The 19,304-nt window shown below is 42.3% G+C and overlaps 2 protein-coding genes across 3 annotated transcripts; both read right to left on the bottom strand.

The window, feature by feature from the left end:
- Window positions 1-3,362: 3,362 nt before the first annotated feature.
- Window positions 3,363-14,832, bottom strand: LOC139583539 (uncharacterized). The gene is made up of 7 exons (XM_071414722.1): window positions 14,618-14,832; window positions 12,320-12,464; window positions 12,036-12,149; window positions 9,568-9,712; window positions 4,767-4,915; window positions 4,412-4,551; window positions 3,363-3,847 (listed from the first exon to the last, which is right to left on the bottom strand). The coding sequence occupies exons 1-7, from the start codon at window positions 14,769-14,771 to the stop codon at window positions 3,636-3,638; spliced, it is 1,059 nt and encodes a 352-aa protein (XP_071270823.1). The 5' UTR covers window positions 14,772-14,832; the 3' UTR covers window positions 3,363-3,635.
- A 296-nt stretch (window positions 14,833-15,128) lies between these two features.
- Window positions 15,129-18,749, bottom strand: LOC139583540 (uncharacterized). Of its 2 annotated transcripts, none has more exons than XM_071414724.1 (8): window positions 18,530-18,749; window positions 18,085-18,199; window positions 17,835-17,979; window positions 17,245-17,358; window positions 16,947-17,091; window positions 16,599-16,747; window positions 16,018-16,151; window positions 15,129-15,704 (listed from the first exon to the last, which is right to left on the bottom strand). In XM_071414724.1, exons 2-8 carry the CDS (start codon window positions 18,188-18,190, stop codon window positions 15,559-15,561), a joined length of 939 nt encoding a protein of 312 aa, XP_071270825.1. In that variant the 5' UTR covers window positions 18,191-18,199; window positions 18,530-18,749; the 3' UTR covers window positions 15,129-15,558. The 2 variants fall into 2 exon arrangements, with proteins under 2 accessions (XP_071270825.1, XP_071270824.1); XM_071414723.1 differs by having other exon boundaries at window positions 16,947-17,109.
- Window positions 18,750-19,304: the final 555 nt, after the last annotated feature.

Raw genomic sequence — 19,304 nt, forward strand, 5'->3', positions numbered from 1 at the left:
ATTTTTCTCCAATTTAATAAATGATGGCTGAAATGTAATGATAGGATTTTTTTTGAGGAATATATTTCTGATACAATCGTAAGATCTCAGTAGGATAATAATTTACATGTATAGTTATTACACATGGACAATACCTTTGGTTGCACCACACGATACTGTCAAAGGATCCCTCTTGACAGTTTGTTCTCCGCTGTGCAGGTGTTGACTTCACGACCCGACAGGTGGGAAACCACATCAAGCCCAGTCTGAGCATCAACATGGACGACCAAGGAATGATCTTTGTAAAATCCCAGAGCACTTTCAAAACGATTGAGATGAAATTCAAACTTAATGACACTTTCGAGGAAACAACCGCTGACGACACTGTGTAGGGGATCAAAGCTGTGTAGGCGGAGATTTTTGGCCCCCTGGTTCTCAGGGGTGCTAGAGACGCTTCCACAAACTTGCTGAACAAACCGGTAACAAGTGCTAGCCCGAAGGGAACAGCAAGGTATTTGTAGGCTGTGCTTATATGAAAATAAGCACCCTGTAGGTCGACTAAACTGAACCAGTCGCCTTGACGAGTTGCGGATCCTTAGGTACAGAATGAAGTGTATGCAATGCCCCCCTGGGAACCAGGACGTACCAGGAGTAGAAGCAAATGGAAGCACAGCCGAGAGCTGTCCAGTGACACAAGCCTACCAGACGAGCTAAGTAACTTCTATGCTCACTTCGAGGCAAATAACACTGAAACATGCATGAGAGCATCAGCTGTTCCGGAGGACTGTGTGATAACGCTCTCCGCAGCCGATGTGAGTAAGACCTTTAAACAGGTCAACATTCACAAGGCCGCTGGGCCAGACGGATTACCAGGACATGTACTCCGAGAGTGTGCTGACCAACTGGCAAGTGTCTTCACTGACATTTTCAACCTGAGTCTGTAATAACAACATGTTTCAAGCAGACCACCATAGTCCATGTGCCCAAGAACACTAAGGTAACCTGCCTAAATGACTATCGACCCGTAGCACTCATGTCTGTAGCCAGGAAATGCTTTGAAAGGCTGGTCCAAACTGGACAAAAAAAGCACTTATGTGAGAATACTATTCATTGACTACAGCTCAGCGTTCAACACCATAGTGCCCTCAAAGCTCATCACTAAGCTCTTAAGGATCCGCCCCTTTTTTCAATTTTCGCCTAAAATGACATACCCAAATCTAACTGCCTGTAGCTCAGGACCTGAAGCAAGGATATGCATATTCGTGATACAAATGACTTACTTTTACTTTTTGGGGGGTATTTTCTTAAAACTGCATTGTTGGTTAAGGGCTTGTAAGTAAACATTTCACTGTAAGGTCTACCTGTTGTATTCGGCGCATGTGACCCATTTGATTTGATTTGATTTTACTGTGCATGCCACCAGTTCCCTGCTCTTGCAGCGATCGCCCACAAGTTGGATGACTCTCACTCACTAGTAGTGCCGTAGTGCCCTCTGGGGGCATTGGAGCGAGTTGCCCCTTTGTCGTATTTCTCCTCTGTGCCTTTGGCAAGATGCCTGGATGCAACAGATACTTTTTTATTACATAGGGCAGTGTTGAAACACTGGGATTTGGGGACTGCTTGGTGGCGACTGACAAATTGTCCTTCTGCTTCGGTTGCTTGTGAAAGCGTTGAGGGGAGAGCTGTGGCACGGGGGATACTCAGGGGTTGAGCGAGACCCCCCTATTTTAGGAGTACAGATCAAGGTTATTATAGTAAACAAAAACTGAAAATAAAATAAAAACTAAAAATAATTTGAAAAACTTAAGCTATACTGAAACTATTATCTTTGCGGTCCACTATTATTGCAAAACAGTTGGCACAGGTCCCCCTGAAGTCACTGCTTCGCGTGCATACTGAACAGAGATGGAGCCACTAAAGAGGGAGGCAGAGTCTTTTGTACTTCAGCAAATATGAGAGTACAGCCGTGGAGCAGCAGGACCCCAGGAAGATGCAAGCACAATGAATCCAGCAAGAATTTTGACCAACGTGCTTCAGAAATATTTGGTTGAACAGAAACACAAACACGCACACGTGCACCTCTGGAGAATCGGAGGTTGATATCCGCAATGACGCAGATCTCGTCCCATTGGTCTGGGCTGATTTTGCCATTGACTAAGAGAGTGCTCATTGGCTTGGCTTGGTACGCCAGCAGTAGGGACGTTACGTTCAACGCCCGTACTGAACATGCCACAGCTTCATAGACCTTTTGGAATATGGAGGAGAGGAGAGCAGTGCCGGTCATAGACGATGCATGGGGTAGAGGTGGCTAGCCATGGACAGCTCAACCACTGGAGGTTTGCCGAGGTTTGGATCTAGCTGAACAGGGGCTTGTCCCAGTGACGTTTGTCTTCCGCCATGCATGCTGGGACCGCTGGGAGGAGATGTTTCCCTGCGATGGTGTGAGAGGGCAGTTTCTTCCCATTGAACCAGTCCTTGTCAGTGCTGCCACCCCCCACGGGTGCTGGCCAGTCAATACCGAGCCTGCTTCCTACCCGTTTACAGACATCGATAAGCCTACATTTTTCATCGTGTGCTGATTCTGCACTGAGGCGTGGGCTTGAGTTTTCTCTTCCTCCTCTTTGTCATCGGTTTAGAGTATTTCTTTCTAATCAATATCGAGGTTTTAGTCCTCCTAGACGATGTCCCACATTCCATAGCGTGTGCACATCATAGCCTTTTTGTCTTCTACCAAACCAACCTATCTTTTGCCTCAAGGCTAATAGCTTATCTAGTTAGCACACTGCTAGCCGGAGAAAGTGCGTGCCTTCTTTGTTTCTCCACGAACGAAGCGGGTCTCTCGATCGTCACGCTGTGAAGCTAGTGCTGTCAGTCTAGTCAACACGGCCCATGAGTGGTTTGTGCTAAATGCGAGAGGAAAGCTAGCAATTCTATCTGTGTAGGTAGAAAAGCTAGTTTGGTATAGCTAGCCTTGTGAGTTACACAGGTTAGGTTAAGCCTTGCAGCGAGAGCTAGTCCTTTGTGTGGTAAGCTAGCCTTGCAGCTAGCTAGCCAAGTTAGCTAAAGCCTTGCGGCTAGGCCTAACCAAGTCTCGATAGCTAGCCGTGTGGCGCTAGCTAAATGGAGACTGACGAGCAGAGAAATTATTCTACTCAAAGCAAAACTTTCCTATTGGTCAGCACTCAATACTTCAGGAGCTGAAGTCCAATGTTCGGCAGCATTAACCTCTAAACATCAGTAGCGAGCCAGGAATCTAGTCATGCTGAGGAAGGCTTTTATGAACACAGTCACGTCCGCAAGGAAGAGAGGTGAGAATAACCAGCTGGTGAGCGAGTGGCTCCCTTTATGGAGGAGGAGTGAAAACTCAGTGAAAACCGGTGAAGTAAGTTCAAATAAAGTTTATTCAACATTCTGAATTGTTAAGGGACTGTTTGGTATTCTGGAATCTATTTGTTAGTGATGAATGTGGAGGCATGTCAACACTCTAAGCTTAGAGTTAACTCAAGCTGTAGCTATCCCTCGCCAAGAGCACATTGTCCATTCTTACAGAAAATACCATTAATCAGTATCAAAATTATTTACATGCAAAACAATTCACTTTGGGTAATTCCTCAACAGGAGTCGTTTCTGTCCTAATATGGACACCGTATCCTCTGCTAATCGTCTAAGTTGTTACAGAAGACAGGATTCACAAAACCAGTTTGTGAAGCCATTGTGATGTCCTTTCCCATTGGTTGGCAGACAGTCTTGCAGAAGTCAGGTTTGCGGTTGGGCTCCTTGGTCAAATTGTTGGAGGTGTCATCCGGGTAGAAGCATGCAGCGATCAAACGGATACAGTTCAGGACAGTTGCAGCAAGCATAATGAACCCTGTGTGGTTGGGACAAGAAATACAAAGTCAAGTGTAATGTAAGTGTTACGTAACTGTTATTCATCAGACTATACAAAATTGTCTACAAGCTTTTTCTGGTAAGCGTTAGCGTTAGCTTAGCACTGTTCCAATTACAGTATCTATAATGTGCCTATACAATCATGTGATAATTGGCCAGCATCTGCCTACGTTAAAATTGATCTGTTCCAGAATGTGGGTGTGAGTGGTTGTTATTACTCCAGTGTGTTCATTTCATAGAGCTGTACTAGAGAGCTCATCTCCTATCTTTGCAATGTGCATAGTCTGAACAGGTTCAAAGACAAGGTTAGTGATTTACTTCCACCTGATTATACATTTACATTTGAGTAATTTAGCAGATGCTCTTATCCAGAGCGACTCAGGGAATGTTTGCTCAGGAGTATAATTCCTGCTGACCTGGATGGAATTCTGTGATCTTCCTTAACCCATAGCAAGTCCCACCCAGTTGACTACTTCAAAATGGTGAAAGCCCTCAAAACAGGCTTTGGGCTAAGTGTGCCCTCTATCCAACTCTATGTTCTTACCGCAGTAGACTGTGTTAGGAGCAAGGTCATGGACACGATAGCCTCTGGTGAACATGGCTCCCAGGCCCACAATCAACACAGGGTAGACAGTAAACGTGTAGCGGATGTACTTGGAGAATGTGAAGCTCTCAAAGACAAACCTGTTAGGAAATAACATTGTTTTCAAAACTTAATTAAATCCCAGCTTCCTAGTATAGTGTACCGATTTAGTCAGTGCGGTGTCCATATTAGGACAGCCTCGGTCTCAGCACGAGAGACTGTCCTAATATGGACACCACAATTATAATTTTTCCATTCAATCAATGATTACGATGTATATGTATGGGCCCATCATTATTTCATTGTCAGTTATTACCAGATGAGCATCCCCAGGAGAAGTAGAGTGAGCACCATTGAGCTGACCAGAGGATCAGGTAGCCCAGCCTGGTACCTCAGCACAACTCCCAGACTGACCAGGGCCTCCAGGAGAGTCCACCAGCCAAACGCAGCCAGTCCGTTCTGGGTCTGTCCCACACAACACCAACACGTCAACGCACAGTTAGACCAGAGGGACCATGATAAAAGACATATGAAAGAGACATATTAAAACAAGACTTAGTATTTATTGGTAAAGGATCTGTTTTTTGAATATGTATTGGTGCGTTTAGATTTGTGATGTGGCCCTGGTTGGCCTTGTTTTTAGTGGAGGCTCTAATGCCTTGTTTTTAGTGGAGGCTCTAATGCCTTGTTTTTAGTGGAGGCTCTAATGCCTTGTTTTTAGTGGAGGCTCTAATAACTTGTTTTTAGTGGAGGCTCTAATGCCTTGTTTTTAGTGGAGGCTCTAATGTCTTGTTTTTAGTGGAGGCTCTAATGCCTTGGTTTTAGTGGAGGCTCTAATGCCTTGGTTTTAGTGGAGGCTCTAATGCCTTGTTTTTAGTGGAGGCTCTAATGCCTTGTTTTAGTGGAGGCTCTAATGCCTTGTTTTTAGTGGAGGCTCTAATGCCTTGTTTTTAGTGGAGGCTCTAATGCCTTGTGAATATGGGTTAGGGGTACGGAGGTGCGCTGAGGAAGGGCATTGGGTGACCATAATGGCTGGGCTCTCCGCTCCCTTCCCGGTGCACGGCTTAGCGGATGGATGTGAGTGTGTGAGGTTTTGAGAATGGTGAACTTCCCTTAAGGGAAGTCAGAGGTGATACCTATGGTGTGTTCAAGACAACTGGGAACTCTGAAAAATACGAGGTCAAATCATGACGTCAGTCATCTTCAGGTCGGAAAGGCTGAGCTCTCGTGAGTCGGAGCTCTCGAGTTGGAAATCCAAGTTGAATGACCGCTCAAAACAATTTTTTTCCCGAGTTGTTTTGAATGCGCCATAAGAGGGCATCCTGGCACCGAGCGTCATGGCTGCCTACATTGTTGTGCGTAGAGGGGCCAAGTTCAGTCTTTCTGCCATGCGGTTATGCTGTATTGTGTAACCAGTCCCGTGAAACCAACCACCTCTGTATCTGTGTAATGCCCAGTTGCCACACCCATAGCAGTATAGGGTGAAAAGAACCCTGGTCTGTGCTGCGCCGTGAGTTTGTACCCAGTGAATGTGTGTGCATATGTGACTGATGAGGAGCTCCAGGTAAGTGGTTGATGTTTGCAGCTCATCTATATTGCACCAATCATATTAAGTTATTCTGAAATGTTAAGAGAAATATAAATTAGGCCTATGTATTTATTTTTAACGTGACAGATAAAATTTAATGTAATGTTGGTGCGGTATGTTTGTCCAAGTTCATGTGTTGCAGAATGGTGTTTCGGCGCATAATGACGGTCCCCTTGGCGAACATACTGGCAATGGTGTGATGATGAGGCGCTCTGAAACGTCGAAGAAAAGATGACTCCGTCCCATTATACGACTGCATGGTCCTCCAGTATTTATTTAATTTAAGTATTGGTTTGCAGTATTTTGCTTTTCAAAGTGTGCTTTTTCATTAGGCCTATTTGGTCAATACATGTATTCTTCATTTAGATGTGTTTTTGCATTCTTTCTTGACCTTTATTTTTGATGAGCCTTGTCTTATTTTTTGCTTTTTTGTCTTGAAATGAGAGGACACATTTAAAAACATTGGCGGCGGGGGGGGGGGGGGGGGGGGGCGTAAATATGTAACAGGCATGAGCTCTTGAATGCAGCCTCATAGACTGTTAGAACAGGTGTTCCTTATTGTTTATTATCTACGTGGCCTCTCGTATAAATGATTGGCTCAGTCATGGGATACCCTTGCCTTGTGTTGATTGGCGTGCACTGGAAGGATGAGAGTGGTGGTGTTTTTGAAATTCAAATTAAGTAAAATGATTGTTATGGCAATATCCTTTTCCATATGCACAAAAAGCACATTTCACTCAAATTTGGTGCGCATATTTGATTAAATCCCTGTTGGTGAGCATTTCTCCTTTGCCAAGATAATCCAATTGATAAAATAATGTTTCAATTGGAGAGATTTTTTTTTTTTTTAAATGTATAATCTTTGTAAATGATATCATAAATGGGACTGGTGGAGTTGTCACACACGCAGCTAACATACACATTCTGAAATGTCTGCTCTACTCAAAATTACAACCAACTAATTGCAGCATTACCGCAAAAACTGAAGAGGCAAGTGGAAGGGGGAGAAAGTGAGGGACCTTTCTGTCGGCCCTGCATTAAAGATCAATATTGGTTAAACCGAATTCGGATAAATAAAAAAGTATATCAGATTAATTTAAGTACCAACAAATTGACAGCTGTGCCATATAGATTGCAAAATAGTTGGGAAGAGATTTTTGGTTTTGTCACGCCCTGGCCTTAGTATTCTTTGTTTTCTTTATTATTTTAGTTAGGTCAGGGTGTGACATGGGGAATGTATGTGTTTTTGGATTGTCTAGGGGTTTGTATGTTGAATGGGTCAGTGTCTTGTCTAGGTGTTTGTATGTCTATGGCTGCCTAGATTGGTTCTCAATTAGAGGCAGCTGTGGTTCATTGTCTCTGATTGAGAGCCATATTTAAGGCAGCCATAGGCATTGGGTTTGTGGGTAATTGTCTATGTAGAACGTTTGTAGCTTTTGTATTGCACTTACGTTTGTAGCTTTGTTTTGTTTTAAGTGTTCGTTTCGTGTTTCACTCATCTCTAATAAAAGAGAATGTATTTTTCACACGCTGCGCCTTGGTCTACTCATTATCCTCAAGACGATCGTGACAGGTTTATGGACTGACACACAAAACAACGCTGGATTCAAAACTTTGAGTTTTTCAATTTCAATTAATATACAAAATTCTTGGCACCAACACAATGTTAAATATATGGGGGATACAACTATCCCAGCACTACAGATTCTTCTGTGAAGAGACAGAATCATTAGATAGTTTGTTTTGGTATTGTCCACATGTAGCTTTGTCCACATTGTTACTTTACAGCCTTATTCTAAAATGAATTAAATAAAAACATTTGCTCATCAATCTACACATAATACCCCATAATAAAAAATCCCTTATTTACATAAGTATTCAAGCCCTTTGTTATGAGACTGGAAATTGAGTTCAGGTGCATCCTGTTTCCATTGATCATCCTTGAGATGTTTCTACAACTTGATTGGAGGCCACCTGTTTTAAATTCAGTTGATTGGACATGATTTGGAAAGGCACACACCTGTCTATACAAGGTCCCACAGTTGACAGTGCATGTCAGAGCAAAAACTAAGCCATGAGGTCAAAGGAATTGTCCGTAGAGTTCCAAAACCGGATTGTGTCGAGGCACAGATCTGGGGAAGGGTGTCAAAAAATGTCTGCAGCATTGAAGGTCCCCAAGAACACAGTGGCCTCCATCATTCTTAAATGGAAGAAGTTTGGAACCACAAAAACTCTACCTATAGCTGGCACCCCAGCCAAACTTAGCAATCGGGGAGAAGGGCCTTGGTAAGGAAGGTGACCAGACGGAAGCCACTCCTCAGTTAAAGGCAGATGACAGCCCACATGGAGTTTGTCAAAAGCCACATAAAGGACCCTGACCATCAGAAACAAGATTGAACCCTTTGGCCTTAATTCCAAGCGTCACGTCTGGAGGAAACCTGGCACCATCCCTACGTTGAAGAATGGTGGTGGCAGCATCATGCTGTGGGGATGTTTTCCAGGGACTGGGAGACTAGTCAGGATGGAGGGAAAGATGTACAGAGAGATCCTTGATGAAAAACTGCTCCAGAGCGCACAGGACCTCAGACTGGGGCGAGTATTCACCTTCCAACAGGACAATGATCCAAAGCACACAGCTAAGACAACTCATGAGTGGCTTCGGGACAAGTCTCTGAATTTCCATGAGTGGCCCGGTTAGAGCCCTGACTTGAACTTGATCGAAACATCTCTGGAGAGACCTGAAAATACCTAAGGTGCTTCAAAAAAGTACTGAGAAAAGGGTCTGAATACTTATGTAAATGTGATATTAAAATTTTTTGCAAACATTTGCTTTGTCATTATGGGATATTGTTTGTAGATTGATGAGGATATATATTTTTTTATCCATTTTAGAATAAGGCTGTAACATAACAAAATGTGGAAAAAGTCAAGGGCTCTGAATACTTTCTGAATGAACTGTATATCCCACTGGGCACACACTGGTTGAATCAACGTTTTTTTCACGTCATGTCAATGTAATTTCAATGAAATTGCATTAAACCAACATGGAATAGAGATTGAATTGACGTCTGTGCCCAGTGGGATAGTGCTACGTGATTTTATCTTTGGTCATTGCTCCAAATGATGCCAAGAAAACCTTAATGATCTCTAACGACTACTAAGACATATGCATTTGACATATCAGAACAAGACGTACAGTACGAGGGTTAATAAAGCACTATCTTATCTTAAGGTTAGTGAGGTCATTGATGCAAATGATCTCAAGAAAACATCTCTTACGACCTGTAAGCGCAACTGTGCTGCTTGCGGCTTTCTTAAGAGCACTAACTTGTATTTTTTTGCAAACAAGACAAGCTAGCACTTCGGCTGCACGGGTGGTGGTATTTCAAGCTCAAGAGTAAGTTTAACCAATTCAACTTGGTTACATAAGGTCATTTTGCCCTGAAGCTCATTGGCTAACAGCAGCATGATAAAACAAGCAACTGTGCTACATCTTGACATCATTATGTAGATAAGATCTTGAATTCACCAGATAGCGGGTCCACCAGGGTTCTTTTGGGTTATTGATGGCCAGCCAGGTTCTGTGATTGTGCAGGTTTCGGTAGGACACATACAGCATTTGGAAGCTGTGAATTGGCATAACCCATTTGAAAAACAGGGACGGTAGAAGGTCACTGTAAAAACACAAAAGATGTTCCATATTTAGTATTGCCTTTCTTGGTTCTGCACATAGGCCCACTGTATTTATTTGGTCATATTTTAAAATCCAAAAATGTGTATGTTAAAGGGGAAGTTTATATTTTAAGGTCCAATGCAGCTGTTTTTATCTCCATATCAAATAATTTCTGGGTAACAATACAGTACCTTACTGTGATTGTTTTAAATTAAAATTGTCGTCAAAAATATCAATTTCTCAAGCAAGAATGTTGCTAAGACTGTCTGGGAATGGTCTGAGTGGGAGGGGAAACTGAAAAATGGCTGTTAATGGCAGAGAAGTTTGGAACTCGCTTTCTTATTGGTCTGTTATCTAATTTACCCCCTGTGTGATGTCACCAGACAGGCAAAATCTCCATCCCAGATAAACAGACTAAAATTTCAGGTGATCTTTCAAACAGCTCTTAAACTAAAAGGGTATTATCATAATGTAAACAATTTCACAGTGTTATTCAAACCTCATAGTGTAGAAAAACAGTTGAAGTCGGAAGTTTACGTACACCTTAGCCAACTACATTTAAACTTAATTTAATCCTAGTAAAAATTCCCTGTTTTAGGTCAGTTAGGATCACCACTTTATTTTAAGAATGTGAAATGTCAGAATAATAGTAAAAACAATGATTTATTTCAGCTTTTATTTCTTTCATCACATTCCCCGTGGGTCAGAAGTTTACATACACTCAGTTAGTTTTTGGTATATTTGCCTTTAAATTGTTTAACTTGGGTCAAACGTTTCGGGTAGCCTTCCACTAGCTTCCCACAATACGTTGGGTGAGTTTTGGACCATTCCTCCTGACAGAGCTGGTGTAACTGAGTCAGGTTTGTAGGCCTCCTTGCTCGCACATGCCTTTTCAGTTCTGCCCACAAATTGTCTATAGGACTTCAGGGCTATGTGATGGCCACTACAGGGCTTTGTGATGGCCACTCCAATTCCTTGACTTTGTTGTCCTTAAGACATTTTGTCACAACTTTGGAAGTATGCTTGGGGTTATTGTCCATTTGGAAGACCCATTTGCAACCAAGCTTTAACTTCCTGGCTGATGTCTTGAGATATTGCTTCAATATATCCACATAATTTTCCCTCTTCATAATGCCATCTATTTTGTGAAGTGCACCAGTCCCTCCTGCAGCAAAGCACCCCACAACATGATGCTGCCACCCCTGTACTTCACGTTTGGGATGTGTTTCCTCGGCTTGCAAGCATCCATATTTTTCCTTCAAACATAACGATGGTCATTTTGGCCAAACAGTTCTATTTTTGTTTCATCAGACCAGAGGACATTTCTACAAAAAGTACGATCTTTGTCCCCATGTGCAGTTGCAAACCGTAGTCTGGCTTTTTTGGGGCGGTTTTGGAGCAGTGGCTTCTTCCTTGCTGAGCGGCCTTTCAGGTCATGCCAATATAGCACTTTTTTTTACAATGGATATAGATACTTTTGTACCTGTTTCCTCCAGCATCTTCACAAGGTCCTTTGCTGTTGTTCTGGGATTGATTTGCACTTTTCGCAACAAAGTACATTCATCTCTAGGAGACAGAACTTGCCTCGTTCCTGAGCGGTATGAAGGCTGTGTGGTCCCATGGTGTTTATACTTGTGTACTATTGATTGTACAGATGAACGTGGTACCTTCAGGTCTTGGCTGATTTTTTATTTTTTTACCATGATGTCAAGCAGAGGCACTGTGTTTGAAGGTAGGCTTTGAAATACATCCGCAGGTACACCTCCAATTGACTCAAATGATGTCAATTAGCATATCAGAAGCTTCTAAAGCCATGACATAATTTTCGGGAATTTTCCAAGCTGTTTATTGGCACAGTCAACTTAGTGTATGTAAACTTCTGACCCACTGGAATTGTGATACAGTGAATTATAAGTGAAATAATCTGTCTGTAAACAATTGTTGGAAAAATTACTTGTGTCATGCAAAAAGTAGATGTCCTGACCGATTTGCCAAAACTATAGTTTGTTAACAAGAAATGTGTGGGGTGATTGAAAAACGAGTTTTAATGACTCCAACCTAAGTGTATGTAAACTTCCAACTTCAACTGTGTATATATAAAACACAGGTAAATCACGTTTTTGACTGCATTGGGCCTTTAAAACTGTTCGATGGTTCCTCATCCTGAAAGTAGTCTAGTTGAAGTTTGTAGTGGCTGTTTAAATAACAGTAAACCGTGGGTTAGAGTTTATCCTGGCCCGTAGACTACTTTCAGGATGAGAAATCATCTAACATTACATTTTTAAAACTTCCCCTTTAAATGCAAAAAGTGCCAAACGACTTACTGCCTGTCCCAGAGAAACAGCCAGGTGATCTTTGCTACGTTGATCATAGTCCAGATCAGATAGAATGACGGAGGGTGAATCTCAGGGTTGCAGGAGACTGGACCAAACACATTCCTTTCATGCAGAGAACATCAATAACAACTGAGTGATATAAATCACGCATGCTGTACAGCCTCATCATTTAATTGTCATCACTTAGGCATTCAGTTAACCTTTGGAAGAGTAGGGGGTGAGTGAGTGAGTGAGTGAGTGAGTGAGTGAGTGAGTGAGTGAGTGTGTGATACCTCTGGAACACAGTAAAAAGAGAGTGTATGAGCCAAGCAGTGTTCCATAGCCGGAGCATGATCCAGGTGTTGTCTGCCCAGCGGTCCATGGTCACCTCCAGAGGAAAGGACTCAGAGACATTATCCAATGTGGTCCTAAACAGACCTAGGGAGTAAAGCCAGTGCATGTTCGGTAAAAGGACTCGGTAGAGAGCAGTAGTAAAGGTGTCTTTTTGTAGGCATTGACTCCTCCATGGCTCATTGGCCAAAGCCTATAGGGAAAACATGTTTTTGTCGTTGAGTTTTTAGATAAACGCCGAAAATAAGGTCTATGGTAAACACCGGATTAGGAGACCCTATATGTTCTGCTCTTTGAGATAATCTTCATCAGCTAACGTCTTTTTGTGTGATTTTTTAAAACATTTTCGCAAACAAAACAAGCACAAAGGTTTCAGAACTCATAAAGGTCATGTTAACTGACAGATATTATCTCATAGAACAAAAAACATATACGATCTCCTCAGCCTGTGTTAACCTCAGGCCTTATTTTCGGCGTTTGTCCCAAAACCCCATAGTTGCCCCATTAATTTTCTCCATAGGAATGGCTAAACGAACCAGAGGTAACTCATTTCTGTTTTTTTTTACTATAAACTAGCAAGCTCTACAATCCATGTGCTACAGTGTCCATATTAGGACAGCCTCCTGCTAATACTGAGGGTGTCCTAATATGGACACCATACGGTTACTGTGTCTAACAGTAAGTATAGAGTTGCAACGTAATACCAGTATAAGCCATGTGAAGATGAAGCTGTATTGTGGATAACAAGCCAGCTTATCCTATTGGCAATGGAGATACTTTAGTGTTTGCCTCCCATCATAGGAAACAGATTCACAGCATGCACGAGTATGGTGTCCATATTAGGACAGCCTCAGACTGAAACAAGTCCTGCTGACACAGTCCTAATATGGACACTGCATAACAGTGAGATGGAGAATACATCAGTATGAGCAGTAACATCAAAGACAGTACAGCATGAAGATGTGCAGAAACTGCTTCTCCAATAGAAATCCCTGATCACACTTCTAGGTGATGTCATGGCGGTGTTAGCAAGAATAGCCCATGCATAGAAACACTTCCCCCGGGTCTAACGATTGTGTTGCGTAGAACTGCGCATGTGCAGGTCATCAAATGAGAGGCACTCCTTCGATATAAAATTGTTTTTGACAAAAATGAAAAAGTGTACGTTTTTCACTTTCACAAGGTTGTTGTAATGATATGTTCAGCTAGTTGATACATTGGCTCGAATATAGGTTGTGCCTTTAGAATTTGAGAAACGCAACAACTAAGGACACATTTTTCCCTTCTCCCATTGACTTTCCAAACCCCAAACCCCGGTCTGGTCTGTTGAGACTCCTTCGCAACGCATTCCCGGAAGAATCATGATGTTGTGTCTCTGGGTTTGAAAACTCTGTGGTAACGTTACCTCCCGTTTACAACGTTTCCTTTCAGAAGTGTCTGGAAAGTGCGTTTATCAACTCATCTGCTTACGTAATGTGGTTGGTAACATGCAGATTAGGATTTAAAAATACAATCATTGGCCTCTCTTCAGTGCCGGGCTGTAAAAAGATGACATTTAGAATGCGTGGCAGACCAAAGGTCTATCAGTAGATAAAGTCATTCCACTGTGGATACATTGGTGTATGACAAGTTGTGCTAACGTATCTTCTCAAAGGGATCCTTTGGGTGACATAGTGTATATGCATTTGAAACATCCCTGCAGGAGATATCATGTACAGGTCATATTGGGTAAAATAGTCATTAATTACGACAGTGACAAAGTTATCATATATCCAGGGGGGTCCAAAATGATTGGCAGCCTTGATAAAGATGAGCAATATGACTGTATATACTCAAACACTGAGCTATATTGTATGCTCAAAATTCTTTGAAATTATATTATTTTATACTAATACAATAGCTAGGATAATGAAATGTTGTTTAATAAGTAGTATTTTTCCCCCTCAGAAAAGGTAGAGGTCAAAATGATTGTCGCGCCTAAAGATTCATGTTAAAAAAGTAGTCATAAGTTTAGTATTTGTTCCTGTGTTCCTAGGACGCAATGACCACATCAAGCGTTTGACTCTGCAATCTTGACTCTACAAACGGTGGCATTATAATCATATCATTGCATTCAGGATACATCCACGAGCCACTGTACGCGTTTATCCAGATTGTCTGCTGAACCAAAGTCCCTGATGCCCTCACAGTAGTGCACTGTAGTACAGAGATGGACCAGGTGTCTGGTAGATTTCACTCACCGCCAGAGTTGGTCCCTGATGCTAGAACATGGAAGGTCTCGGAGACCACCTGGCTAAACATGGCCAGAGCGATACACACACCGTGTAGGACCACATGGTGATGATGTCCCTCCATACTGCCCTGGCCATACGGAGACACACGGGAGCGGTACATGCTCCCTGTCGAGCTATCAACTATAGAACACTCGCCTCACACACCGCACTCTTTTATACACACACACACACTATCTTGGATCGGGTGCATTGGACTTTGGATGATGGCACTGTTTCAGTCAGTGTATCTTGGTTTACTGTGTGTGTGTGTGTGTGTGTGTGTGTGTGTGTGTGTGTGTGTGTGTGTGTGTGTGTGTGTGTGTGTGTGTGTGTGTGTGTGTGTGTGTGTGTGTGTGTGTGTGTGTGGTTATTTTTCCCCATGGTGTCTAACCAATGGGCGCTCCTGCGATTGCACAGTGGCACACGGTTGTATTGACTATTGTTAAATCCCATGAACATTTACAGATAAGTACGTTAGTAAGCATAATAATACACTTTATTTCTATAGTTTAATTCGTACATAAACGCAGTCCAAACCGTTGTACAGTATAGCACCTAGATCAGATCATGGTATAAAAACAATATGGTGGTAGTTAACGGTTAACAAAATAAATACAAAAATAACACAATCACATGAATGTCATTGAATTAGTATTGCGGTCATGAGAGAATTCCGGTGCATAGTTTTATCACACACAGTCATTGATATGATTTCGAAAAAGACATTAGCATGGCCAATGGTTATGAGCTCCATCTGTACAGTACAAAGGCACTATTAGCCTAAAACATCACCGAAATGTCTTGCTGAAGCAAAGCCTTGATGAATCCAACACAGGGAGAGTTTGATCACGTCTCAGCCATGACATGTTTAGGAAAACATGTGAATATCCGCGGCAGCTCCGTTCTTCCTACATAAAGATGAGCTTCTGTGTTCTGGCGATGTCCACTGGGGACATGAGCTCCTCTTCTCCGTAAAACGGTTTGTTCTTGTGCTTCCATAACACCATGACAATGCGTACAAGGAATATGACACTAGTTATGGCCAATATGACAGCTGGAAAAGAGACGAGGCGTCAAGTATATTAGCCATAAGCGCCACAGGGAAAGTTACTGCAGTGACTACAGACAGTGATACAGGAATAACATTGACACTAGTCTAGTAGTGAAGATAGTGTAAACATTGCCAATTGCACATACGTATTCTCAGTTCTCATTATACTTATGTACAGTAAATATAACACTATCTAATCTTATCACTTGGTCATCTGCTAATAATGCATTTGTATGGTGTCCATATTAGGACAGGCTGTGTTATGTTATCTTCCTCGAGGTGTCAGTTTAGGAGTCAGTAAGGACATAGGGCCTACCAGACATGATGTCTATGTGGGTACCGGGCGTGGCTGGATTGGCCACACTCGCTGCCAACACCAGGATCACCACAGGGTACACTGTGAGGATGTAGCGCACGTGCTTATCCAGGTACCAGTTCTCTATGACAAACCTGAGAGAGTTATAAGGAGGAAGAAAATATCAATCAATAGTGCATCAAATCCCTTGCTTAAAAAAAGGTGAGAGAAGCAAAGGTTTCTGGTGATTGTATGGTGGCCCAAAGGGGGCAAATGAGCTTTTAAAATGTCGTGACAGCATGCACACAACGCAGGCACTTGCTTTGTGTGCATTACGCTGTCACTACATTTTAAACAGAATGATTTGCAGGCACTTGCCTTGTGTGCACGAGCTGTCACACAATTTTTAGGAGCTGCTTTGTCGCTTAGGGCCACTGTATCATTATCTTGTCATGCCACTGTCATAGTTTATGTATATTAAGTAAATCCACTGTTCATGAATTTGCAATGGAAAATCTACTGGCAAAGCTCAAATGGTGTGGTTTATTGAATCAACATCACTGAATTAAGAGGTTAGATAAAATGTAGGATCAAACTCTCACCATCCTATGAGTCCCAATTGGAGCAGAACTAGCACCATTATTGCAGCATCTGTCTTGGGTATTGGAGTTTGATGGTCTAAAACAACGGTCAAGTGTAAAAAAGTAGCCACAGCCCACCATGTTGCATACAAAGCCACTCCGTTTTGCACCTGTAAAAGAGTTTAAAAATACGGTGCCCATATTAGGACAGCTTCAGTCCTACTGAAACTGAGTCTTCATAATATGGACACCATAAACAGATAACACATGTCTGTACCAAAAAGTATGTGTGTCCGGCACACTTGTGGAAGGTTTGTGTACACAATACAATGTTCTTGGAGAATCGTAGAAAAAAAAACGTTTTTGTACCAGTATTCGAATGAGCCAGAGATCATTGTTGTGATATTTATGGAGCCACGCTCCATAGACGGCCAGTCCGTAGCAGGAGAACATGATAATCACGCAGTTGGAGATGGCCTGTAATGCTGTGATCAGGAGAGTTGGCACCATCTTTCTAGGACAAACACAGAATCTAGAAAACGTAATCTGTCTTGAGAAATAAGTGATTTCCTTGCCACGAATTCAATGTAGAAACTCAAAAACAAGTCAGAACATTTTAAAAGTTGTATATAATTGCACAGTCAATACACATGATTTGATCACTTACTCTTTGTCGTACAGAAATAACCATGCCATATTCAAAATACTATTCACGATCCAGGACAAGTAGAATCCGTAGGGCAGGACAGCAGGAGTGGTGTACATCCACGTATAGGCTTCCCTAAGGGACAGGAACATCATCAGGATAATTAACAACAACAACAAAATCACCATCACCATCAGCCTCATCATAATCAAAAACATCATCATCATCATCATGGCCAGAACTAGGCCTGGGAATTTTGGAAAAGTTACCGGAATTCTGCAACCCTAGCCAGGACAGTAAAAATCACTCTTTCTGCACTTTAATAATTAGTATTATTTTTTTTGTCTCACCTAAGTTAGATTGCCAATAAACACAGGCCAGTTAGCCTGGATGCCTCCTTATGGAATTGCCATGTTTGGCAAGACAATGAGAGACAATGATTCGGCAATATAGCAGGAACAGATCTGGGACCAGGCTAATGTCCAGTGCAAAGTTGATTTCATTCCAGCCAGGGTTCGGCTTGGAAATTAACCAAAAATGTCTGAAGGAACAATGTTTACATGATTGTTGTAGTGTCAGCGAGAGTCTAGCTTTAACGGACAGTATCGTACCTTCGACGGAGATTGTGTATCAGATAGATGAACATGCCGATCAACCAGACGTTAAGGACGTCCCATAGAAAGAGTACCCATCTGTCCGGGGTTAGGTGCGTTGTGGACTTGCTCAGCACATACTGTGTGGTTTGCATGAACGCACCTACATGTTCAAACACACAGGTTACAGAACATTCCGTCGGATGCAAAAAAAGTAAGTATATTTCAAACAGATGTCATTGACTTGAAGTGGACATTAAGAATTCACCTGTCCAGGGCCCAAATAGAGCCAATATGTTGAATGTCAGTGCAATTAGATAGCTGATTAGGGCCAGAAACATCAGCAAAACACGGACTGAAATGCACTCTCCCATGTTCAGGATCTGAGGACAGAAGTACAAAACTAATTTCAGTACTGACATTTCAATACATTTCAATATGGTCATTTTAGAAGTAATTTCAGTCAGAAGTCACATGTCATTTTAGTCTGTCACACCCTCATTTCACTTTGTCAAAAACATTTGATTTCTGTGTTCTACCCCGCTGCGCCACATTAGGCCGTTTGTTTCGTTCCACAATGTTTCCCAGAGGGCCCTATTCAACATGACTACAGTACAACAATGCATATATTGTTCCAAATACAATTATGTTAATTGTTTCTAAATGATACTGTAATAAGACTGATGAACAGTATGTGAAATAGAATATCTTACCTTACGACGGTGGCTCTGAAATACTGCCAATCCCTTCTAGGATAGACCTTCTAGGATATTCTGTGGGAAAAAGTCATCAACAGATTGTTCCCAGTTGCTCCCACACAGGAGAGTAGGTGGACGCAGCACGCATTAGGTTCACAATCTCGAGGATGGCCTGTCTGCTACTGGTGCTATCTCCACAGATAATAAATAGATCTGCCCATGGACGGAGAAAGACATGGGCGGAAGTAGCGGAGACTCCTCCTCTATCTCCATTCACAAGCCCACGTGAAGTCATACCCGAAGGACAATCCGCACCATTGTGTCGGGGACAAGTCGTGCCATTGTTGTAACAATGTCAACCCTTACCCAACGTTGAATAGGCCACGGCGTAGGAACATTGTGGAACAAAACAAACTCCCTTATGTTGTAATAGCGACGTAGGTCACCTCAATGTTATGTCCCTGAATAAAAGAGGAGCCTGAACCTCACTCAGATATCTTAACAATCTCAATGGACGATGTATTCCGTGGTGCCACAAGGTGTCAGATCTGCTCAATTAAATTGTTCATAGCCATGCTGTAACAGCATGTGACATATAGCCTTATACCACACAGTGTCACCATTGCGTTATTTTACGCCAGTAGGCATACCGTGCATTTAGTATCACCATGGGAATTTCTGCAATCCGTTAATTCATCCGCCAGACAGCATCGCCTGCAGCTCAATTCCTGTTTACATGTGTACGGCTTTTAAAACACCACTGAGCTCTTAAGAAAAAATTCTCCCAAAC

The sequence above is a fragment of the Salvelinus alpinus genome, chromosome 8 (assembly GCF_045679555.1).
Source record: "Salvelinus alpinus chromosome 8, SLU_Salpinus.1, whole genome shotgun sequence".
Classification (NCBI taxonomy): Eukaryota; Metazoa; Chordata; class Actinopteri; order Salmoniformes; family Salmonidae; genus Salvelinus; species Salvelinus alpinus.